This window comes from Apodemus sylvaticus, chromosome 5 (assembly GCF_947179515.1).
Source record: "Apodemus sylvaticus chromosome 5, mApoSyl1.1, whole genome shotgun sequence".
In the NCBI taxonomy this organism is placed as follows: domain Eukaryota; kingdom Metazoa; phylum Chordata; class Mammalia; order Rodentia; family Muridae; genus Apodemus; species Apodemus sylvaticus.
The window spans coordinates 125,283,958-125,310,290 of record NC_067476.1 but is presented as its reverse complement, the minus strand read 5'-3'; the positions used below and the strand labels follow the sequence as shown (position 1 = coordinate 125,310,290).

At 40.6% G+C, this 26,333-nt stretch overlaps 1 protein-coding gene across 11 annotated transcripts in view; it reads right to left on the bottom strand.

Annotated features, from left to right (window-relative positions):
* Positions 1-26,333, bottom strand: part of Macrod2 (mono-ADP ribosylhydrolase 2) — a 2,114,706-nt gene that overhangs the window by 178,982 nt on the left and 1,909,391 nt on the right. For 7 of the 11 annotated variants that reach the window (XM_052183754.1, XM_052183758.1, XM_052183755.1 and 4 more), the window contains exons 10-11: positions 18,806-18,850; positions 11,228-11,311 (exon numbers count right to left, since the gene is read on the bottom strand). In XM_052183754.1, the coding sequence (XP_052039714.1) occupies positions 11,228-11,311; positions 18,806-18,850 (129 nt within the window). The remainder of the gene's footprint in view (positions 1-11,227; positions 11,312-18,805; positions 18,851-26,333) is intronic. The other 4 variants (XM_052183760.1, XM_052183761.1, XM_052183764.1 and 1 more) reach the window with 1 other exon arrangement.

Here is a 26,333-nt window from a genome sequence, read left to right as displayed (position 1 = left end):
TTCCAGTAAATACGACACTGGGTAATTTTTATATAGCATCTTGTTCAAGTCTCTCTAAGGTCACCCAAAGGCGGGGTTATTTTAACACATTCGAAGATGAGCCCCGCCCCTCCCCCCCCAAAGAAACTTCCCCAAAAGGAAACCAGCATTTGAAAACGCAAGAGGTCTGCTCCTATTTTCCTCAGGCATTTATGTGTAGCAGGGACCGTATGTCTTATCAACAACCTACATGGGAGAGCGCCAAACGTGAGAGAGAACGGTGCTGACAGATGCCAATGGCACTAGGCATTTTAAACTGGAGCTCCTCTTGTTCAAACAAGGCGCGTGGCTCTCCTCTCCCCCGGCCAGCTCAGCCTTCTCGCCACGATGCTGAAATTTTCTAAGTTTGATTTGGAATGTGAGTGCTAATCCTGCATCATGCTCAAAGCTGCATGGAATGGGTAACTGCGGTGGTCGAGCCTATAAACCAAATGGATTGTTGGCTGTTTCTGCTGACAGAGGAAGGCTCCAAGTGGTCCCAGATCATGGCTAATGCAGAGCAAATTGAAAGTGAGATGGTGGTGGAACATTTATTGAATTCTAATTTTTTTCCACAGAAAAAATAGTTTGTTTAAAGTCACAGCATTTTTAAATCTACAGGGCGAAACAAAGCTTTTCTTTGTGAGAGATCTGTCGTCCTGGTTTCTGCTTTCTCAGAGCTGGTCAATCCCTGAGCTCCTTTGAGTGATGGAAAAGTCTGAATTATGACTGCCTGATTTTACCCTTCACTGCACTTGTCAAAAAAATTAAATTAAAGATCATGCTTATGAATATAATGCATGAACTGCTGGATGGTGTTCTGCAAGACAGAATGCCCCTTCCATCTAGCCACTCACCAAACAGCATGTCACACAAAAGTCTCTAATATGCGAAGGAAGGAATAGTGAGTGCAGAGAAGAAATGCTGCCTCTCAGGAAATATGAGGTACGTGGTCAAGGGCTCAGAAAAAACTTATTTTAGTAAAAGTTAATAACTCTAATGCTAACAGAATATTCAAACTAATATGCTTTCTTATTTCTGAAAATGTCTCCACAAAGAATTTCACCTGACTGAAGAGATCATTCATATTTTAATGTGCAATATAACAAACACTGATCTAGGATCACAGAAGTGTGAGATTTCCTGGAAAGGGAGCATCCATGAACCCCTGCTGAATATTCACTGCAGACGCAACTGCAGAGCCAGAGTCAAAATAACAGTGCAGCAAATAAAACTGTGATGGAAAGGTGGCAGCAGTCTACTAATTTTTATAGATGAATATCTGCTTTTATTTTATATATGTGTGTGTATATATATATGAAACATATGTATGATATATGATATATTATATGTAATATACATTATATATTATATGAAATATTATATTCAAGCATACATATGTTTATAGGAATATTTCCCTCTGCTAAAATAATTTCTTGAGTCAATTACACACACACACACACACACACAAACAAACATGCACACACACAGAGGAAAAAGATAAAATCAATAAACAACAAACCATGCCTATTTATGTATATGTACTAAGGATATAATGTGTATGTACATTTATAGGTATGCATGCATTTATAAATATAGTTGTATGTGTGTGCTATCTGTATCTATTTTTTAAATGTTTCATGTAATTACTGGAGGGTTGCTAACCGCATGATTACTGGACTCAGCTCAGGTTTCTAAACCTGTTGGGATGAAGCCCTGGTGTGTACATGTCAAACATATCCCCCTGGTGTGTCAATGATGCAGATGAGAACAGCTTGGGTCTCGATGAGCCGAAGATATAAGACATAGATGGGGGCCATGCTTGTGCTGTGAGGGTAGTAAGAAATTTTCCTGTGTCAGCTCTAGCATTATATGCAGTCTGTGCAATTACTCATGCATAAACATGAGCCAGATACGCATTTAAAGTCCTTTTAAATTTGTATCTTCAGAAAACTCAGAAAGCCAGATGTAAATAAAAGAGCTTATAAACTGACTATAAAAGTTCCCCACAAATGAAAGTCCAAGAAAATGACAAAAAGAAAACGAAGAAGGAAATTAACATAAACATAATCTTAGCAAAATGAATCAAAAGCCACAGAACAGCACATATAGTGAGACAAGGCACCGAAGTGCACATGTGCAGTGAAACCAGACACAAAAGTGGACATGCGCAGTAAAACCAAACGCAGACGTGGACATGCACAGTGAAAGCAGACACTAACGTGGACATGCGCAGTAAAACCAAACGCAGACGTGGACATGCACAGTGAAAGCAGACACTAACGTGGACATGCGCAGTAAAACCAAACGCAGACGTGGACATGCACAGTGAAAGCAGACACTAACGTGGACATGCGCAGTAAAACCAAACGCAGACGTGGACATGCACAGTGAAAGCAGACACTAACGTGGACATGCGCAGTAAAACCAAACGCAGACGTGGACATGCACAGTGAAAGCAGACACTAACGTGGACATGCGCAGTAAAACCAAACGCAGACGTGGACATGCACAGTGAAAGCAGACACTAACGTGGACATGCGCAGTAAAACCAAACGCAGACGTGGACATGCACAGTGAAAGCAGACACTAACGTGGACATGCGCAGTAAAACCAAACGCAGACGTGGACATGCACAGTGAAAGCAGACACTAACGTGGACATGCGCAGTAAAACCAAACGCAGACGTGGACATGCACAGTGAAAGCAGACACTAACGTGGACATGCGCAGTAAAACCAAACGCAGACGTGGACATGCACAGTGAAAGCAGACACTAACGTGGACATGCGCAGTGAAACCCAATGCAGATTACAAAAAGTGCTATTTTAAGACACTATTGAACTAAATGTATTTGCAAATAAAATGTGAAAAAAAGCAGGGGGTACTTTAATAAGAAATTAAGTGAACTAAGCATCACATTGAATAGGGATGGGTAGAAAATAAGAAAACGTAGTAACAGACTTGAAAAATTAACCAGAAGGCATCTGAGAACAAGAGAGAGAGAAAAAGGAGTGTGTGTGTGTGTGTGTGTGTGTGTGTGTGTGTGTGTGTGTGTGTGTGTAAGTGGGGGCTTGGGGTAAGTGGGGCAGAGGGGAGCAGGGCATGATTAGAATCCAGAAAGTACTGAGAAATAATAGACAGCAGTAATAGGATAATGTTTTCATATTTTCATATTTGGCGAGGAAAGGAGTGTGGAATTTTAATGCTAACAAAAGATACCCATCCCAGAATCCAAGAAATTTAGTAAATACCAAAAAGGGAAAAAAAACTGTATTTAAATGCATCACTTTGAATCCACAAGACATATTGGAGTGACAAGACAAGGGGGAAAAAAGCAGCAGTTAAATGGGAAATTACTTCTCAACAAGCACAGAATAGGTACAATATAAGGGAAAGTTTTGAAATGTTACAGAAAGCCATCACATTCAACATTTTACTCAGAAAAAGTAAAAATATTAAATAAAAAACATTTACCGCATAATAAAGTCAGAGATACTTTCACCAAAGAGAAGCTACAGTGTATTTCTCAAGGGCGGAGGAAGAGTGTTTTTCCATAATGATGTCAATTCTTTCAATTAGTTTGTGAGAAAAAAGTTAGGAGTTAGAATGAACAAAATTGTCATTAACCATATGTGTGTGCATGTAATATATGTTTAATGTGTAATATTAATTATAACATAAAACATATTAAATTATTAAATAGTAATGTTATAAAATATATTAATATTAAAACATAATATTAATACAATTATATATCATACATATATTAATATAATATAATTAGTATATTACATATTTAACAATTGTTAAGATGTGTCAGCTTCTGGATATATTACCAGATGATAGAAATTCAATTAGTAGTTTGAAACCACCAATAATGTTAATCATAGGCATGATATTTCCAGGTAGTCATAAGCTGTCAGTTAAATAATTTTACTTTTGCAAAACCTTTTGTATTAAAAAGTGTAAGTGTAAAGGTATCGGCAGAAACTGTTTTTTGATGCTTAATATTTTAGTATGACATTTACTAAAATAATAATGCTTCAATTAAAGCTATAATGGCGATAACTTAATTTTCTCTTTCCAAAACTTGTACTGGGGTGCACAAAGACAGCTCAGCATTTAAAAGCACATACTGTGCACGCACTTTAACAGGAACATGCAGAAGCCAGAGAAGTATGTCAAATGGCTTCTATATAGAGCTCAAATTCTTTCCTTCCTTCCTTCCTTCCTTCCTTCCTTCTTTCCTTCCTTCCTTCCTTCCTTCCTTCTTTCCTTCCTTCCTTCCTTCCTTCCTTCCTTCCTTCCTTCCTTCCTTCCTTCCTTCCTTCCTTCCTTCCTTCTTTCCTTTTTTCCTTTCTTATTTCTCTTTCTCTCTTGTGTGCATATCATGCAGTTGAGAACACGTGTACCCACACATGTAAAGGCCATAAGAAAACTTTCAGAAGACATTCTCTTTATTGAACTTGAGTCATCAAGATGCCTTTATCTGCCTCCAGCTTATGTTTGGAGGTAGAATTTCTGCAGTTTTGTTTATATTTTGTGGCCATGACATCCTAGGATTCATGAATCCTACTCCTATACATAGGAGTTAAAGTACACAGGTCCTGGACATTTTCTCTCAGGCCCCCTGCTTTCCCACTAAGCACTGTTGCTGCGTCCTCCCCAGACCAGTGACTGACGTTTTAGGCCCTGCTCTCCCAGGTTTGCACTGCCAACCAGAAGAGTAACAGTCAAGTGCCAACATCTTCTCCCTGGTCCATGCTGGGACTCTGACTGCCTTGATACAGTGTGGCTTCCATGAACATAAGCTGTGCTGCTGAAAGGTGAGAAGCACAACAAATACAGATGTCCCAGAGCCAGCATTTCACGGCTCTCCTCTGCTTCTTCCATCTCTTACATCTTTTCTACTCTCTTCCATGGTGTTCTCTGAGTTTCATGTGGAAAACAGTGGTATAGATAAGTCAATCTCAACTGAGCACTCACAATTCTTCACAACTAACCAGATGCTAACCTCCAAGATAATCATTTTCCATTACAGAAAAGCTTCTCTGACCAAAGCTGAGAGAAACACTATACAGAGCCACATTGAAGTATTATGCCACAGGGTAGGAACTTCACATTGGCCAAGGACAAGGGCTTCAGGCAGGAATCTGACATTAGGGCATAATAGGGAAGTAGGTTAGAGCAGGAATTTTATCCTAGGGTGGAGTACTCAGAGTGAACTTAACATTGGTCAAGGAGAACTTTTCTAACCTTTGTGGAGCCAGGAATCCTGTGCTAGTCAGGATCCTGCTCCACCTAGGGTAGAGTGCTCAGAGTGAAGGTGAAGTTCATTGTTCTTCCAGGTCTACAAATTCCTGAACTAAGCAGGTGACCTACCCAGCTGCCTGAGCAGTGGAGCCAAGAACCACCAGAGGTCTTTCCTGGAACTCAGCCTGGAGTCTGGGGGGAGGGGCTTGGCTTGCCTTTTTATCTTGGGAGAGATGCATTAAAGGTTGAGACTTGAACCAGAAGCCATGTCTGTCTCTACGTGTTTTCTGTTGCCACCCTACTCCTATTCCCATCTCTCCTTCCAGAGAACCCACCTTTAGAATGCAGCTACAGAACCCTACAGAACACAAGAAGGTGACCATAAATATAATCATTTTGTTAATTAAAAGGGGGAAACAGACATGGGCTGAAGAGCTAAAGTTTGAAAACTGTGGATCTATCTCTGAAAATTATGACACAGGCTGTTTTGTTGAGAGGATACAAGACTATGTAATGGAGAATATGAATATCAGATTCAGGGTGCCTGGAATAAATTCTGACTCTTTTAAAAAAATTAAATAAATAAAAGCACATACTGCTTTTCCAGAGGTCCGACGTTTGGGTCCGGTGTGAGCATGTCTGGATGCTCACAACTGCCTGTATCTCCAGCTTCAGGAAATCGATACCTCTGGCCTCTGTGGGCATTTCACTCACACAGACTTATCCTCACACAAGCAGACACCAGTATACACAATTTTTAAAATATTAAAAATCGTTTCCAAAATTCCGAGGGGAAGAGAGTTACGTATGCTATGTCATTTCCAAAGGAAAAGAAATGACATCAATAGACTGCATAGACTTGAGTGTGTTTAAGAATCATTTGTAGCCTGTGCTTATTAAAACAACAACAACAACAACAACAACAACAAAAGAAAAAAACTGCCTAATACAAAGAAAATTCTGAATTCTGGATTTAAATACAGTTGTTATGATTAAACCACACTGCAAAACCCCAGTGAGTTTGTTTCTTCTGATCCTTTCAGATGAATCGAGCTGACAGCCACCCATCACTGGGAAGTCAAGCAGGGAACTAAGGCAAGAGAACTTATAAATAAAATGCCAGAAGTATTTGGACGGAAGGTGGGGAGAGAGAACAGTAAATAGAAAACTATTGCAAGCTCTGAACCAGGAGCACATCGCAGAAATAAGGAGCACGGCCTATACCACTAGGTGCTCCCCACCCAGGGAACAATATTCTGCTTCCAGGGATGTAAAACAGATCGGCCTCCTTCTCTGAATTACGAGGGGGATAGAAAGTGTGAACAGTCCTGTGTATGGTGCAGGTACGTACGCTATTGTCAAAATAGACACACCGATAAATAAGAGCTGTATCCTAGCCACCAGCCCCTGCCTGTCTGAGTCACTTCCTTTTATCATCCTTTCCCTGGGATTTACTAATTTTATTTGCCTTTGAGGCCATCATAGGGCTAAAGTATAATCCCTATGCTTGTAGAGTAACTAATGTTTACGTTTCATCTTGATAATACTGTCAGAAAGTCCGTGGTAACAAACATAGTTATCACATTATCCTCCCAGATGTTATGACTCAGAGCCAATTCTCAAATAATATATTTGGAGGCAGGGAAACTGTACCACTGAGTCATATTAGGATTAGGAGATGACATTTCCTGAACAAAGCAACTTTATGAGAAAGGAAAAAAAAAAGCATCTTGAAGGAGTCACAAGGAGTAGCTTAGAAAAATAAGTTACAGCATGTCTCTATTTTATACTGACAATAGACTCCAGCTTTGGAAAACCACCTTTAGTGGGAACGATGCATAGGTTTGCAACATCTTGTAAGGAGTATCCTCTCCAGGAAAAACAAGTGTAGTTTTTCCCCAAACTCTTGCAAAGTTTTATCTTCAGAGATCGCCAAGAAAATGATGCTATTAAAGTGAGAATTCTTTCTCTTATGTCCTCCTCGGACACTGTTAAGGCTTTCTATCTGAGGCGAGGCTGAGCCACTGGCCTTCACGAGGATTCTAAGTGTTCTTCAAATTGTCCTAACTATCTAAACACATTTTTTAATGCTCATCCTTCTCTCTCTCTCCTTTTAATTGATATTCTCTTTATTTACAACATTCCAAATGTTATCCCCTTTCCAGGTCTCCTCTCTGAAAACCCCCTATCCCATCCTCCCTCTCCTGCCTCTTTGAAGGCGCTCCCCCCACTCCCTTTTTCCTGCCCTGGCATTCCCTTACACTGGGGAATTGAACCCCCACAGACCCAAGGGCTGCTCCTCCTACTGATGTCCAGCAGGGCCATCCTTGGCCACATAGGTCCCTCCATGTGTACTCTTTAGTTAGTGGTCCAGTCCCCGGGAGCTCCGGGGTCGGGGTCTGGCTGGTTGACACTGTTGTCCCCCCACAGGACCGCAAACTCCCTCAGTTCCTTCAGTTCCTTCTCCAACTCCTCCATCAGGGACCCCACGCTCAGTCCAATGGTTGGCTGCGAGCATCTGCCTCTGTATTTGTCAAGCTCTGGCAGAGCTTCTCAGGAGACAGTTGTATAAGCCTCCTGTCAGCAAGCACTTCCTGGCATCCAGAAGAGCGTCCTGGATTGGGTTTGGCAACTATATATGGGATGGATCTCCACACGGGCAGTCTCTGGATGGCCTTTCCTTCAGTCTCTGCTCCACACTCTGTCTCCATATATTCTCCTGTAAATATTTTGTTCCCCCTTCTAAGAAGGACGTCTAAGAATCCACACTTTGGTCATCCTTGTTCTGGAGCTTTATGTGGTCTGTGAATTGTATCTTAGGAAGTCTGACCTTTTGGGCTAATATCCACTTATCAGTGAGTGCATACCATGTGTGTTCTTTTGTGATTGGGTTATCTCACACAGAATGATATTTTCAAGTTCCACCTATTTGCCTGGGAATTTCATGAAGTTCTTGTTTTTAATAGCTGAGTAGTATTCCATTTTGTAAATGTACCACATTTTCTGTATCCATTCCTCTGTTGAGGGACATCTGGTTGGTTTCCAGCTTTTGGCTGTTATAAATATGGCTGCTATGAACATAGCGGAGCATGTGCCCTTATTACATGTTGGAGCATCTTCTGGGAATATGCCCAGGAGTGGTGTAGCTGGGTCCTCAGGTAGTACTATGTCTAATTTTCTGAGGAATCATCATACTGATTTCCAGAGTGGTTGTACAAGCTTGCAATCTCACCAGCAATGGAGGAGTGTTTCTCTTTCTCTACAATCTCACCAGCATCTGAGTTTTTGATCTTAGCTATTCTGACTGGTGTGAGGTGTAATCTCAGGGTCATTTTTATTTGCATTTCCCTGATGATTAAGGATGTTGAACATTTCTTTAGATGCTTCTCGACCATTCCAGTTTCCTCTGTTGAGAATTCTCTACCATTTCAATTTCCTCAGTTTAGAATAACCCCATTTTTAATAGGGTTATTTGATTTTTCTGGAGTCTAACTTCTTGAGTTCTTTGTATGTATTGGATATTAGCCTTCTATGGGATGCAGGATTTGTAAAGATCTTTTCCCAATCTGTTGGTTGCCATGTTGTCCTATTGATAGTGTCCTTTGCCTTATAGAAACTTTGCAATTTTATGAGCTTCCATTTGCTGATTCTTGATCTTACAGAATAAGTCATTGTTGTTCTGTTCAGGAAAATTTCCCCTGTGCCCATATGTTGGAGACTTTCCCCCACTTTCTCTTTTATTAGAATCATTGTATCTGGTTTTATGTGGAGGTCCTTGATCCACGCAGACTTGAGCTTTGTACAGGGAGATAAAAATGGATCCATTTGCATTCTTCTATATGTTGACCACCAGTTGATCCAGCACCATTTGTTGAAAATGCTGTCTTTTTTCCATTTGGATGGTTTTAGCTCCTTTGTCAAAGATCAAGTGACCATATGTGTGTGGGTTCATATCTGGCTCTTCAATTCTATTCTATTGATCTTCCTGCCTGTCTCTGTACCAATACCATGTAGGTTTTCATCACTATTGCTATGTAGTATAACTTGAGGTCAGAGATGCTGATTCCCCCAGAAGTTCTTTTATTGTTGATTATTATAGTTTTCACTATCCTGGGCTTTTTGATATTCCAATTGAATTTGAGAATTACTCTTTCTAACTCTATGAAGAACTGAGTTGGGATTTTGATGGGGATTTCATTGAATCTATATATTGCTTTTGGCAAGATGGCCGTTTTTCTATATTAATCCTGCCAATTCATGAGCACGAGAGATCATTCCACCTTTTGAGGTCTTCAATTTCTTTCTTCAGAGACTTGAAGTTCTTGTCATACAGATCTTTCACTTGTTTGGTTAGAGTCACACCAAGATACTTTATATTGTCTAAACAAATCTTAGTGAGTGAGGACAGTGCTTAACCTAGCGCGTTTCTGATTGAGAAGGTTATAAGGGTGATTGTCATCACTAGCAGAATGCCATACATCTGCTAACCACTCCTTATTTTATTCATTACTATTTGTAGGAGATGCTCATCCTTCCATCCTGGGACCATCCTCTGCTGTGCCCCTTTCCATTTCTCTCTCTTTTGTGATTCTGGGAGAAGGAAGAGCCCTGGCTCACCCTGATCGCACCTTCACTTGCTGACAGAGGAGATCTGCCCTAAGATCTGGCCTATTCTGTTCTGCATGCATTGAGGTCACCAATTCAAAAGAGAAACCCAGCATGAGAAACCAATCTGGGGCAGGTTGGACAGATGCTCTGCTCTGCCTGCATTAGGAATAAAGCCAGTATCCCAATCCCACCTTTCTTACAGCTCTGCCTTCTCAGCAGGGTCTAACCTGTAGGAGGGTGAGAACATTGCCCTTATCTATCAGCTGGTCCCTAACACTCGCCAGGATGCTGCACAGTTCTGGAGTTGTGCTCCTTAAGCCCTGTTTTTTAACAAGAACCTGCAGCTCAATTAGAAGTTGGCTGGTGGTATCCTGTGGCCACACCTAGGGATCCTCATTAAGGATTGATATTTAGCTGATATTGATGTTTATAGTGGTGATGGAACAAGGGGACTGCTAGAGCCCAGGCATGCCTGCTTTTACCAGGTTCCTCTGATGTCAATGCTTGCTTGCTTGCCCTGAGCCTTCCCAGATTTTCTCAAGCTGGAATCTCTTCTTAGCTAATGCGCCTTCCTCTATCCTCTCCTTTTGCCTGCTCATGCTATGTCTCCCACCTCTCTCCTTTGTATTCTTCACAACCTTCCCTTTGATAAATATAGGCTTCTCTTTCCATAGGGGAGAAGAAGAGTTTTCATCAAGACTTAAAGTGACAGTGATGATATATCCAACTCTTCACTAAGAAGCAAGTAGAAGATGTATGTATTCTAATGTTCAGAAGCTATATATGGGAAATGTACCCCATTCACCTTTCAGAGAAAATTTGCATGACTGTATGCTGTGTTAGGCCTATGAAAAACCTCACCATTCCTTCAGAAGCCTTAGCCCAGCAGGATTTGCGCATGCACTGTAAAATGCCCAGATACAATGGCCCATAGAAAAATAGAAGCGAGATTTCTACAGCATCTTGCTGAGGTTTGATTCTGGATTCCCTAAAAACATGTTCATGACAAAAACAAAGTATCCCAATAAGACAATAGCCACAGCATTGGTAATCATGTATAGGCTACATGGCTTAAGAACTCCTTGTTTTTAATACTACTCACACAATTTCACCTTATAGAAAGTGCGCCATGCAGAGAATGTGACTTTGTAAAACCTGTATTTTTCTTTTTCCTTAACATGACAAATCTGACTTTTCATGGTCACAAAAGGTACTGAACATATTAGGAAAGCATAGTATAATTATTCTGTGGCATTTTTAACACCACCTTACGGATAGCTAAAATTGGAAGTATATGGATAATTTACAAATGAAATGAAAGCTTCTCTTTAAGGCACAGAACCCACCTTCACTGGAGTCTTTCGAACTTTCTGGTTTCTTTGCTTTGCTCTTCTTGTGGGGTGGAGAAAGGCCTTTCTGCTCTGGCCCTTCTGCAAGAACAAAAATTTATTAATTCTTATCCAAATATTTACCAGTAAGGTTCAGAATGTGTTAAAATTTAAAGATGTTTCTCCTTAGTAACCTCTGCCCAACACACACACACACACACAAAACTAAATCTTAAGATCCATCTGCCAATGTGGCTGAAATAAATTTTGACAAGGAACTTGGATTTTCCATCCTACTATGTAGACTTAAACTTAAGCTCCAGTATCTTTCTGTAGACATCATTGATGATTCATACAAATGCCAAATCATACACAAGTGCTTTATTAAAAATTTAAATAATTCTCCATAAAAGAAGTCCAAGGCATTCTACTTTATATTTCATGGCTTAGCAGGTGCCATTATACCTTTCTTCTTAGTCCTCAAAAGAGGGCAAAGGAAATACAATGTTGTCTCATTTTTCGAGGTGACAGGGGGAATGGAGAAAATACTGCTTCTATTTAATAAGCTTCTTTTGTAATCTAGAATTTAAACAGCTTTCTCATATGTCCCCAATTAAACTATTGTGTTTAACAACTTCCTCAATGTTTTCTTCAATCTACCCACAGGGGCTAGTAAAAACTGAAGGGAGTTTGACAAAACATCTCTCAGTCCACCCCCATCTGATTAGAATGTTTGCCAGCTCTCAGTTACAGATTTAGCCTCATCATCCTCCTGAGCTCAGTTCCTTCAGCCGTCCTGGATGCAAGGTTTTTGTTTGGGGATGGATGCCTTCCGTTGCTTTCCCTTTCCATTTTCCACCCATTTACAACTCCTTCTACACTCTAAGACTAGATGCTCTGGCCTGTGCCAATGAACTCCCCCATACTCTATCTTTCTTTTAACTTTTATCAATAGGGAACCCAAGAAATCTACTCTCTGGGATCTTGTACTTTTTGTGGGGTGACTGGAGCCTTAACTAAGGTTAGACTCATTATCAGCTGACCTTCCTCCCAGGATCCATGTCTCAAAGGTGCCCTCACTATTACTCCATGCGAGTCTTGGGGCTTAAATGCACTACTCCCCAAGGCCCAATAATTTCTCTTCACTCAACGCATATCAAGAATCTCAAACCTAAAAGAAGTTTGAACTATACATTATGTATACAAACTTCTCCCCATGCTACTCCATGTCTGCATGGCATTGCATACTATCTACCAACCAGCTTAAATGAAAACCTAGGTATCACCATCCAAACTTAGGATCACCTGCTATTCAAGCCAACAAATCATGCCATCTCTGCTCTAACCTATCCTAGACCCATCTATTATGAATTGTGCCGGCGCCCGAGTCAGCAGTATCTCTTTCTGCTTCTCCACACAGTGAGCTTTTGAAACATAAATCAGAGGTGGGGTGCTTACCTGTTTGAAATCACAACTGAGGGAGATACCCTTATCTACTTCTACTGCAGAGCACAATGTGCCGCGTGGCCCTAGTGGCATCTATAGTTTCATCTTTCATTTGCCTTTTATGTTTTCCCTTATTTCTATTTTACGTGGATGTTTTACACTCATGCATGTCTGTGTACTGCATGTGTACAGTGTCCACAGAAGCTACAGAAGTTGTAGATTCCCCTAGAACTGGAGCTACAGATAGTTGTGAGCTGCCATATGGTGCTGAGAATTGAACCTGGGTCCTCTGGAACAACAGCCAGTGCTCCTAACTGTTGAACCACCTCTCTTTATTTTATTTTATCTTTGAACAACAGTTAGGCTGATTCTTGCCTCAGGACTTCTGCTGCTATCCTACTCTCCTCCCCATCCTTGTCCTCGTCCTCGTCCTCCTCCCCCTCCCCCTCCCCCCCTCCTCCTCCTCCTCCTCTTCCTCCTCCCCCTCCTCCTCCTCCTCCTCCTCCTCCTCCTCCTCCTCCTCCTCCTCCTCCTCCTCCTCCTCCTCCTCCTCCTCTTCTTCTTCTTCTTCTTCTTCTTCTTCTTCTTCTTCTTCTTCTTCTTCTTCTTCTTCTTCTTCTTCTTCTTCTTCTTCTTCTTCTTCTTCTCTTTATTTTCCAGTCTAAATTCAGCTCCACCTCCCCCAACTCCATCCTGGAAAAGCTTTCCCTAATTACATAATGTAAAGAGCCTATAAGGGAAGCTTTTCAAAAATACATCACTTGTATCTGGAGTTATCTTGCTTCTTTATGTCTTTATTGTATATTTATACACACACTCAACCAACTCTAAATTCTGTGAGCAAAGGGCTGTTCTCTTTTTGAATCCCTCCTGTATCCTTGGTATTGAGCAGTGCAGTGAGAATTTCATTTTAGAGTGTATTGAATTTTTGGTTCATTGGTCCTTTCTTTAAGTCCAAGATCTAATAGATCTATGCCTAATTCTTATTCTCTTAGCAGCTGTTGACTCATTCCAGAATTCTAAAATTATACTATGGAACTGGGCTTAACTTGTTTCTTCCCCTTTCTCTCTCAATTATTAAAAAATAAACAGAACAACAATTTAAAAAACATATTTGATAGATGTGCTATTAAAACTTTTGGCATCACATTTTACAAAGTTTGGGGGCATGAGCGAGGTTTTATATGGTCACAAGTCAGTCATGGCTGAGGTCATTATGGTGACCAGGGTGAAAAATATTGCCAATGACTGCATTAGTGGCTTCTGACTTCTGTCAGGTGTGACATGCATGCTGACCCTTTAGAACGTTTCAGCAAAACCAGAAACGAGGTCCTTTCAAACAGCACATTGCATACAAATATTCAACCCATGGAGTCACAGAATGGGCTAGGTGACATTGTGATCTCACCATTAGAAAATCTAGGCCATTGTACTCTGAAGAGTGCTTCTGTCCTGGGGGCCAGGTGAGAGTCTCCAGAGATGAAAATGCAACTTCAAAGCAGGGTTCTTATACCAAGGGTTTTGATAATCGCATTCCAAATGTGTGATTTACCACATTAATAGAACTTTTTACCATCTAGGTGAGATTTTTCAAAGACAACTGTTTCCCTACATTTAAAAATACTATAATACCCCCATATACTAACATTTCCTGTCATAAACTATAGGTATTTGATGGACAGGGCAGATTGCTGCATATAAGCGTATGGGTGAAATTCATGAGTATCTGATCATTTCCTGAAGTCCTTGGGGTGTTCAGATAAAAGAAACCGATAAGCACGGCCTATAAATATGACCTAAGGTTTCTACCTGAGGATCAGCAGGGGAGTTACTCCTTCTTGGTCTGAAGGGAAGCTGAAGAAGCTGATTATGTTTCTCTTTGAAAACAATGTCATGAGCTTTCTTGATGAGAACTATTTTAGGTTGCCTGCTTCTGGCAAAGGCTGAACTCTGGAGCCTAGCCATGAGGATGGCTACCTCCTACCCTTACAGCTATCCTTCCCCTCCCCAAGGCGAGCAACATTGTGACAGTTGATGTAGGTAGAGCCCTGCTGGCTCAGATTGGTCCAAGTAAAGAGTGTGTGGCTGTGGAGATGGAAAGACATGGGGAACAATTTGCCATGCTTGAATTACAGCTGATTAAAGAGCTAAAAAGAAATTCTAAGTGTTTCAGCCAGCTTGCTTCTTTCATCTCTCAAGTGCAGAATGTCACCTTGAAGACCTATCAACTCCATTTGAGAGGTGTATACCTCCATTTGCTCTACGGGTCTGGAGGCCATAGCAAAAAGTTATTCTCATGCACTCTATGCTAAGCCAAACTTAGATTTAAATTCTGGCTGTATGATTTAAGCAAGAACTATTTGAAGCCTCTATAATGAAATGTTCCTTTGTCCATTGTTGTATGAAATAAACTCATGAACATCCAGTGATCTGAACAAGTGAATGCCCAGTTGAAATCTTGTATGCTAAAGGGTATGCTGAGCCAGACCTGAGCCTCCTCACATCAATCAGTTGTGCTGTCTCTCCCGCCCCCAACTCTTGCATTGTTAGCTCTGAAATGTGCATAGCTGATATTATCCCACCTGCAGAGTCATTAGATGCCTCACATCAGAACTCAAATCACCCAGAAAGCCAGTTGAGAAGCACTTCATTGCATTTAGATATAGCATTTGTTATTAAATTGAATAACTCAAGTAGCCCTTGACTAGGTCCGTTGTGTTCTTAGTTATCTCCCTAGCTTTCTGACCTCTGTGAAAAGAAGTGATGCAGGGGGAGGGAAGGCAGAATTAAATGGTCTTAGAGTGCATTGACTCATCTTGCACACCAACATACAAGGACTGTGAGATTAGAATAAAGTCAACCTGCACACCATGTCTGGCAGAGCCAGCTGGAATGTTATGGATCATCTGCCATATGAGTCTCCCATGGTTTCAACACTCAAACATTAGGAGATGGGGGCTAGCTCCCCACATTCATTCTATCTTGGCATCATGGGCCATTGAGTCAGACTCATCCAGATGCTGACAGCAGAACTCCCTGGAAATCTGATTGAACTGGAATCAGAAATAATAATACTCCAGCCCTAAAATGATGATTCAAGCTTGTGGAGTCCTTCTTCCTTTAAATAATTTCTTTAAAATGAATCAACGATGTGGGTAGTTAGCTAACTCTACTTGAGAAGTCAAATCCTTTTGCCAAGAAAAGTGTACCTCTGTAGCCCTGAGGCAAATGATCCATGGGAATATAAGGCTGGCTGAGGAGGATAGTCCCTAGAGCTGCAGGTCCTCCAGGGACTCTTCGTGCAAGGCCACATGAGAATAACTAAGAACAACACTGAACTCATGCAATTTAATCTAGAGCAGAGTTTTAGAAATAAAACAAACTACATGGACATAAAGACCGAAGTTTCTATAAAAAATTTATCTTTGGATTTACTTTTCACTAAAACAAGAGGCATTCTTGTCTTAGAGAATGTTGTACACTCTCCCACATATAGACACTGGGACAATGCTTTGAGTATAAATAGATAATTTGAGAATTTATCACAGGGCGTATTAGAAAAGGACTACTGAATCAAGGCAGGAAAAGGAAGACAGACAATTCTGTACACATTCATGATAAGTCATAGCATGGGTATCATAGGCTCAACTCTATTCAAGACTTCTTGGTCAGGGTATAGAATCAGGATATTTAATATCCCAGCCATATATATATTGTCAGTGAGGACTCAAATGTGCTTGCTCAATGTGCAATACAATGATGCAGATACAAAATATGCATGGATTTAAAAGATGTACTATTAAAACTTAGACACAGTATCTAATAGAATTTCTTTGTTGGTTACATGTTGGAATGATAACATTTTGGGATAATTGCATTATATAAAATTTTACTAAAGCTAATTTCATTGTTTACTTATTTTTAGCACAAGCACGAGAAAATACAAAAATACATGTGAAACTCATATATTATATTTCTTTTGGACCATACTAACTACAGCATAACTTAGAACCTGTCTCAAATATGTCTTGGTGTGTGTGTGTGTGTGTGTGTGTGCGTGTGTGCGCGTGGTGTCTGGAGATTGAATCAAAGTCCTTGTACAAGGACTCTCACTGATCTATACTCCCTCCACAGGAATCCTGGGAAATCAACTCTTAGTGAATCATTGGTTGGAGAGCTACTTCAGAGAAACTAATTCACCAGTATAGTGGTCTTTCCTTCATGAATAGAGAAAAACACTCAGCTGGGGGCCATAAAAGCTATTGTTAGAAAGTTTCCATGCAATCCAAGAATAGGTGCTGAAGGAACATAGGCAGGGTGCCAGAAGCTGCTCCTGCAGTCCCTCCTATGCTCCTGCAGTCCCTCCTACGCTCCCTCCACTCCTGCTTGGAAATTTCAGATTCTTTATCCACTCCTCATACTATCTGAGTCCATTGCCTTTGTGAAGAGAAAGGAACCTTATAAATCAGACATGTCTAGACTGGAGAAGAGTAGGGAAAGGCATGGGTTCTTGCTCCAGTGAGCTTTTAAGAAAGGAGCAGATGCTATTCCTATATGCAGTGAGTGGGTCACCCCAAGAGGGACAGAAGTAAACAAATGCAGAGAGTGTCCATTTTAATCAACTCTCAGTCAGTGATATCCTTGACATCAGAATTTGAAGCTCTGTTAAATGAAGCTTCTCAGACTAAGATTGTCAGTAACTTACAGGATGCTCTTGCACCAAACTGTAGGACACTCAAGATTAAATCTTTCTGATGTCTGTTTTAAATTTTGAAAGCTGGCTCCAATTCATGGCAAAAGTATTGTGACTATTGAAATGGAGAATATGATCTTCTTAATCATATAATTAGCTCCATAAATGAGAAAAAGACAACAGAAAGTAACAGCATAGTTTAGCTTTATAGAGAGCTAAGCATTGTGAACAGCATTTAAGGTACATTTTCTCATTGAATCTTCTAAGTGAAACAATATGGTGAGGATTATTGCCTCAGAAGTGAACCGTGAATATGGTAGAAAGACACTAAAAGTTAACAAATGGTGTAACTAGAACTGCATTCAAGTTTATTGATTTATGAATCATTACTTAAAGATACACTGAATGGCTCCTTTAGGCCAGAACTTATACTTTTAACCAACAGGTTCCCTTGTGATCCTGGTCTTTCTTGAATGGTTGGGATATATCTTAATAATGAGAACAGCAAGTGCTATGTGATATTCATCAAAGATAGTCACAGGAATGATTGAAGTCTTATGAGCAGTGAAGACCACCGCCATCTAGAATAGATGACATGATACTGCAATTTCTAAACCTTGATCTTAAGGAGGTAAAGCATCTCCCAGGCTCATTGACTCCTTCAAGATGAAATTAGATGGCTACAATGTTGGAATGCCTTCTTGATCGTCTAGATCTCTTTAACTGTACAAATTCAGAAATTGCCCTCAATAAGGCTTCTGTTCATAGCTGAGGGCAGTCATTATCCAGGCAAGTAGATAAGAATTTTTGGAAGACTTCAGAAACTATCTGTTTGAGGCCTAGATCTTACAGAATTGGGTGAGTAAACCTCCTCTGCTTTGGAGTTCTGCAGCCTCAGCATATCAGCAAAACAAACTGTTGACTTCAACACAAAGATGTGGTGGTTTCTTTACAAATTGCCTGGCTATGCTAACAAAATGTCTGTCTGTCTGTGTCTTTCTTTCTTTCTTTCTTTCTTTCTTTCTTTCTTTCTTTCTTTCTTTCTTTCTTTCTTTCTTTCTTTCTTTCTTTCTTTCTTTCTTTTCTTTCTTTCTTTCTTTCTTTCTTTCTTTCTTTCTTTCTTTCCCTCTCCCTTCCTTCCTTCCTCCTTCTTCCCTCCCTCCCTCCTTCTTTCCTCCCTTCCTCCTTCTTTCCTCCTTCCTTCCTTCTCTCTTTCTTTCATTCTATTTTACTTTGTTCCTTTATTCTGGGAAAACCTTCAAAATTATATTCAAACATAGTAACTATATTTGCTTAAAAGTTACTATGGCAGCCTCCCTATCTTATGATGTTGAGCACACATTTAAAATTTTCTATTTTCTTAATCTTATTCTGTCTTTCTTTAAAATTTGTAGAATTTGAATAAGTAAAATTGGTTCCCTACTTTACCCCAAGTAATAAAATTACAATCTCATTACCTGCATCTTCTTTCATGTCAGCATCAGTTCCTTCATTGTTATCATCTGTAGGAAAAGAAAAGATAAGACTCATATCAAAGAAAGAAACAGCAGAACGTTCCAATTTGACTCATCAAATAGCAAAAGAAACACAAAAAGACAGCAGAGAGCAGTACTACAGCAGCCTTTTGTCCCGGAGAATCATGTGGAGGTTGAAGAAAGTACACTCTTCCAGCAGAACCTAACACCGGAGGTTACTTTCCTATTTATGACAACTTATAAGGACCACAATTTGTTTTGTTTATACAAAGGATGTGTGGTCACATTGGTTGTTTCAATTATTTGAAAGTGTTACCCACAAACTTCAAGTCCCCTGACATGGACAGCATGCATGTGTGCTGAACTCCAATGTCAGCACAGTGGACACACCAATATTTGTCTCGGCACACTGCTGGGAGAAGTGGTGCTGTATGCTAAAGCTGACCTTCCCCTACCTGCTCCCACACACCCTACCTGCAGTCTTCAGTCTGTTCAATCCCCTGTATCTCCCAGAACAACACCTTCTAAACGGACATGGATGTGTGTGTGTGATTCATCTGTACTCTGATGGCATGCTTGCTGGGTTACTGTCATTTCCTTTCCTCTTTCTACTCTACCCTGGCTCCATATGTGTGTGTGTGTGTGTGTGTGTGTGTGTGTGTGTGTGTGTGTGTTGAGAAATGATCTTCCTATGTAGCCAAGGCTGTAATAATGCCATATAAAAAAATTCTCTCAATCCTCCTGCCTCAGTTGCATACCACCCTAAATGGTTGTACTTACTCCTATGAACTTACATGCTGCTGTGTCTCTTCTTGAATACTCCTTATATCTTTTGCCTTGCTCTGAATGTGTGCCACCCCTTTATTTGTTGAGTCTTAATCCTGAAGTCATGATCATTGACAGTTGATTATATCACCTGATGAATGAGGTCTGTTACAGTAAGGAAGAGATCAAGTTGAAACTCCATCCCTGATCTTCCATTAAGGAATGGAGAGAAGGGACTCTGTGTAAGGAACATTGACCACAGCAGGCACTAGAAGTGGACTTCTGGTCTGTGGGAAATAAATTTCTCTTTTATAAGCCCCCCCATTTATGTATGATATTTTCTTAGAGCAGCCCAGACACTACATGAGAGTCAGTGCCTGCATGGTTGTTCCTCCATGCTTACTTTATTGTACCCCATTCTAATAATTCCTCTGAATTATGTGTCTTGGAGGTTTCCCAATTGTTCCTTCTGCTTTCTTCCTCGGACACACTTTCCATTCACATGTGGCTGCCAGCCCAGTCTTAATACAATTCCACTCTGGTCTACAGCCTCATAATAACAGTCCCCTGTGCAAAGAGCAAAACTAACTCTTCCCTCTGATACTTAAAGTCAACAATGTCTGGTTCCAAGTAGCTTCCTTACCCTGTGACATTTGTGTTATCACCTAGACAGATGGCAACGCTCAACTACTTTCTGTTTCCTAGAGGTATTTATTGATGTTAGTCTATTTTATGTTGCTATAACAAAATATTTGAAGTGGGCACTTTACAGATAGATACAGGAGGTTTATTTAGCTCACAGTTTTGGAGGATAAAAGTATAAGATAGTAAGGTCCCATCTGTTCAGGCCTCTGTTGAGCACCACTGGCTATATTATGCTATGCCAGATGGCACTTAAATAAGCACACACACACACACACACACACACACACACACACACACACACACACACACGTTAAGAGTAAGATAGCAGGAAAAGACACAGCTCTCTTTCTATATCCTATAGGTATAGAATCTGAGCACTAACCCAGTCCTGTGAGGACCACATTAATGTCTTTCTATGGCAGAACCCACATGATCTGATTACCTGTAAATGGCCTAGAATCTCAATGCCCTTAGACTGAAGACCAAGTTTCTACAGCACAGACAGAGAATATTCCATAGTATTTTCCTTTAGTTTCCTCTATCTGCCTCATTCCTGCTAGTGAAATTCTGTCTCTGTCTCTCTCTGTCTCTCTGTCTCTTTGTCTCTCTGTCTCTCTGTCTCTGTCTCTGTCTCTCTCTGTCTCTCTGTCTCTCTGTCTCTCTCTCTCTCTCTCTCTCTCTCTCTCTCTCTCTCTCTCTCTCTCTCTCTCTCCATCTATACCCTTTAAAGCTAAGCTTGCATTTTCTGATGCCTGGTTTCACTGAGATAGACAAGAGGCAGCTGAATCAGAAAGAATATATATGAATGTTTTCCAGACCATCTTTTTGATACATGTTTGTATTCTTTTTCATGGTTCTTATTTTTACTGTCCTAGGAAAATATATTTTAAAGACATTTAAACTCAGGTCTTACCTACTAGCTCTTCAGCCCACCCATTTATAAGGCATGTAGTCTTGGAAAAACTGCCTATTCTTTCTGGGTTTCAGGTTCCTCTGTCTCAATGAGTGAGGATAAGAATGTCTATTATATAGAATTGTCTTGAGGACTGAGTTAGTGCATGCCATGCAATTTCTAGAGCAGGTATTGAAGCATCATCAAATGCTAAGTTGTTATTTGCATAAAATCTTATGATTCAGCCCTTGTGAATGGGTCTGTCTTCCAAATACCCATCTCATGAAAACTATGAGGATGAAAGCAACATCTTGTGGTCTTTTTATTTCCTTGGTACCCAGTGCCATTTATTTTATGTAACAGAAAAGTTAAAGACCTTTTCATTAAATGGACAAACCACAAACAACCATGCAATGTTGGGAAAGTGACAAAAAAAAAAAACAATACAATCCTGTTTCTTAATCTGAAAAGGAGGGGTAGTAATTTAGCTAGCTTTCCTAGAACTGGGGATGTGCCCCCCCCCACACACACATACGGCTAGCACAAAATATGCTTTCAAAGCTACTGATTATTTGGTAACATGACACTACTGTTTCACTTCTGCTACTATACAAGAAGCATAGTAGTCCTGGAAGACAGAGGTCAAGAATCCCTTTCTTTACAGAAATCACAAACAGGTCATGACAAGCAGACCTCGGGCAGCCGAGCAGGAACTGACACGCTGCTGTAGGTGAGCAGAGGTTCTATCATAGACAGATAAAAGATGGCAAAGTCAGAGGGAATCCACAGATGCTTTCCAGAGGAGGTAAAGGGTCATCTACAAAGTCAGCTGAGGGTTACTGGTGGTAAAGAGAGGAGGCAGTTGATTACCAGAAAAGATCTTCTCTTGGCTACACACCCTTGTTCACTGACACTTGAAAACACATGCGAGCCTGACCTCTGCCATGCAGGTCCTTTGCCTATGAGCTTTCTTTGCTTTCTAGAGATGGCTTAAGAAATTCTATATAACTAATTTGTCCCAGAAGCCAGCCTAGCATACAGGAGGAAGAGCTCCCACTATCTCAAGCTCATCCAGAGCACCCCAAGCTTGTTCCACATGATTTCCATAAGTCTCCTTTCCTCATCCAACTTGAGACCTAGAGGTAGAGTGTAGAGATTTAGAACTTAACTTATTGTCTTTCTTTCCTTCCTAGTTTCTCTTCCTCTCTCCTGCTGGTGTTTACTGGGATTGCCTTTTGAATAAACTATCTCCACATTTGGATCCTTGACTCAGGATGGGCATCTATCTATCTATCTATCTATCTACTCACATGCAGAGGGGAAACACTTGGCACTGTGTGTGTGTGTGTGTGTGTATCATATGAACAGTCAAAATACCTGCAATAACCTGAAATTTATATGGTCTTTTCCGACTAAAGGTCCTTCCATGCCAAGTGTAATGAATTGTCCATTTTACTGGGCCTCAAAGCACCCTACATCATTCTATGTATGTATTTCAGAGTGTTTCTGGAGATTACCATTTAAACTGGAAGACTGAGAAAAGTAGATGGTCTCCCCTACACAGGTGGGCTCCAGGAAATCATAGGAGTCCCCATAGGGCAAAATAGCTGATCATTAGTTGTATCAGGGGTGAACTTCATGGTCCTCTGGCCCCAGTGGCCATCTAGCTTGATGGCTCTCATGTTTTGGCATTGTTTCTTCTCTGCCTTTGAATTCAAACTGAAATATTGGTTCTTTTGTTTTAAGCCTACAAATACTCAGACTAGACCAGTGGTTCTAAACTTTCCTAGTGCTACTACTCTTTAATATAGTTCCTCATGTTGTGGTGACCCACAGTCATAAAATTATTTCATTGATACTCTATAACTGTAATTTTGCTCCTGTAATGAATTATACTGTAAATATCTGATAATGCAGGATATCTGATATCTCACCCCCGCCCCCAAGCAGTCATGATGCCCCAGGCTGTGAACTGCTGGACTAGATTCCTACCATTGGCCTCGTGGTTCCCAGGCACTGGCCTTAGAGGGGAGCTGTGCTACGTGTTCTTTGGGATTATGTTCCTGCCTGAAGATCTGGAGACTTGTCAGCCTCCGTAATAGCATGGGCCATGCCTTAGAATAACTGTTTTCCATATGTGCTTGCACAAGGCGTGTTCATCTGTCCCTGGGGAAACCATAAGAAAAGTGTTTTAAAAAGAAAGAAAAGTCTGACCAATATACCAGCCTTTAAAGTTTATGATGAAAACCAGAACAGCTAAACAACTTTAGGCAGAACTATGCACTGAGTTCTGAATGATGGCTTTTTTCTTTATGACGGGAACTCACTATGGTATTATAGGAAACGTTGCTTGATATTTTGGTATTTGAGTTATAATAAAAGGAAAGTACTTTTGATCTGGAAAGCACCTGATGTGGCTGTGTATTAATTGACTTGAAGTTACTTCAACATTATTTCATGCAGTGTGCTTGTTTCAGTCATGTTTACCCATATTTCTGGCAGGGCTTCTTTTCCTGACAGTATCAGGAAGCAGAACGACATTATATAAAAGCAGATGATAGCCTGGGGAAACAGGGAGCCATGGCACTCCAAATCTGAACATAGTTAGGGGACTGATGGAGTGTGGGCGCAGAGCTCCTGCCCTTTTATGCAGTTCTTCAAGCTTCATACGTCTTTGTTAGAGGACAAAAATGCAATAAAAGGTCTCTAGCCCAAAAGATACAAATACCATTTCAAAACAGAGAGCAATCCATCAGAAAGCATTGCTCTCTGTGTTCCGAAATGTTAGTTCCAGAAAAATACCCTTCGTTTCCTAGGTGTGCATCGCACGAAGGCTAATACTCCATCACCTCTCAAGGGGCCTCTTTGATGTTAATTTCATATGGGATGCAGGTTTCATTCAGTCGATCACTTTCCATCAGATTACCCTGTTGAGTCCTGCATGGGATACACATTTATGACTAAAGTTCTTATTTTAATAAAAAATATATGTGCAAGCTAACTAGTTTCTCTTGAAAAACCAGTTTGGGGTAACTGCTGCCATATTTACTTCAGAAGCCCCTTTGTAAAGGAGAGGCTAATCTGCTTTAGCTATATGGTGGGTATCTATTTCACCTTCTCTATGGGTGACAGAATTAATATGGATGCTATTTGTCTAAGCATTCCACCTGCTTTCTGGGAAGCACTTTGTTTCCCAGCAATAAACAGGACATACTTACAAGAATTAATAAAGTATAATTTAGATCTTAGAATAACTTGAGATTTATCTTCATCCTTTTCATTAGCACTTCATTATTAATAGAATGTTTGTGAAAGCAGAACACACACACACACACACACAAATAGACAAATCAAAATACACAGAGAAGTATTTTTATTCTGAATCAAGTTCTCAAACTGTAGTTTCATCATTATCCTGAAAACTTGTTAAACATGCACACTTCCTTCTCAACAGAGGAATCTCTAATGGCCAAAAAAGCACTTAAATGATCAATGTCCTTAGTCATCAGGGAAATGCAAATCAAAACAACCCTGAGATTCCATCTTATATCTGTCAAAATGACTAAGATCAAAAACTGAAGTGACAGCTCATGCTGTCGAGGATATGGAGCAAAGGAAACACTTTTCTGATACTAGTGGAAGAGCAAACTTGTACAGTCACTTTGGAAACCAATTTGGCTGTTCCTCAGAAAACTGATAATAGACCCAGTTATACCCCTCCTTGTCATATTCCCAAAAGAAGCTACACCATACCACAAAGACACTTGCTCTGCTATGTTCATAGCAGTTTTAATTGTAATAGTCAGAAACTGGAAACAACCTAGAAGTCACTCAACTGAAGAATGGATTAAGAAAATATGGTATATATTTACATAATGGAGTACTAATCAGCAACTAAAAATGATGACATCATGAAATTTCCAGGCAAATGAATAGAACTGGAAAAGAGTATCCTGAGTGAGGTAACGCAGACCCAGAAAGACAAACATGGTATGTACTCACTTATAAGTGGATATTAGTCATAAAGTTCAGAATAACCTTGCCATGAACTAGACCTGAGAAGCTAAGTTGTAATGAGAAGGGCCTAAGGGGGTTCTTGAATCTCACTGAGAAGGGGAAATAGATTAGATATTGGGGGTGGATGGAAGGGCAGGCTGGATGGGGAAGGAGGTGGGAATAAGAACAGGAGAGATGAGGTGAAGTGAGGACAGGGGAACAGACAACTGGGAGAGAAAACTAGACTGGAAGGAGGCATCTCCAGAATGAGCTAGACACCCAGGGCAATGGAAACTTCCTGGAATTTATGAGGGTGACTCCTTGCAATGGGGGATATGGACTGGCTGTCACATGTGACCAGGAAAGAATTCCAATGGAGGAGCTGGGACATGAAACCAGCTACAAAACCTCAGACCTACAATTTTTCCTACCTGTAAGATGTGTAGGACTAAAAGATGGGGCAGAATTTGAGGGTCAACCAATGACTGTCCTAACTTGAGACCCATGTCATAACTGGGAACACACCTCTGACACTATTAATGATATTCTGATATATTTTCAGACAGGAGCTTAGCATAAATTTCATCAGAGAGGCTTCACCCAGCAACTGACGAAAACAGATACAGAGATCCACAGACAAACTTTAAGTAGAGCTTGAGGAAACCTGCAGAAGAGGGAGAGGAAGGACTGAAGGAGCCAGAGGGGTCAAGGACACCACAAGAAAACCTAGAGAATCAACTACCCTGGGCCCACAGGTTCTTACAAAGACTGAAGCACTGAACAAGAGAGTATGCATGAGATGGCCCCAAGCCCTCTGCACACAGGTAACAGTTGTGCCACTGGGTCTTCATGTGGGACTCCTAAAGTGGGAGCAGGGACTCTGTGACTACATTGCCTGCCTTTGGATCCCTTACCCTAATTGGGCTGGCTTGGCTAGCCTCAATGAAAACAATGCACCCAATCGAACTACAATTTGATACATGCAGGCTGATTGATACCCAGGGGAGGCCTCCCATTTTCTGAGGAGACTGAGAGGATGAGTTGATGGGGGAGGAAGATAGAGGGAGGGGTTGGAAGGAGAGGAAGCTGCAAATGGTATATAAAGTAAATGATAATAATAATAAAATGCAAACCTCTAGGACACATTCAAGACTTCTCAAGTAAGAATCTGTGGTATAAAAGTTCAGAAACCAGGGTTTTCATCATTTTTGA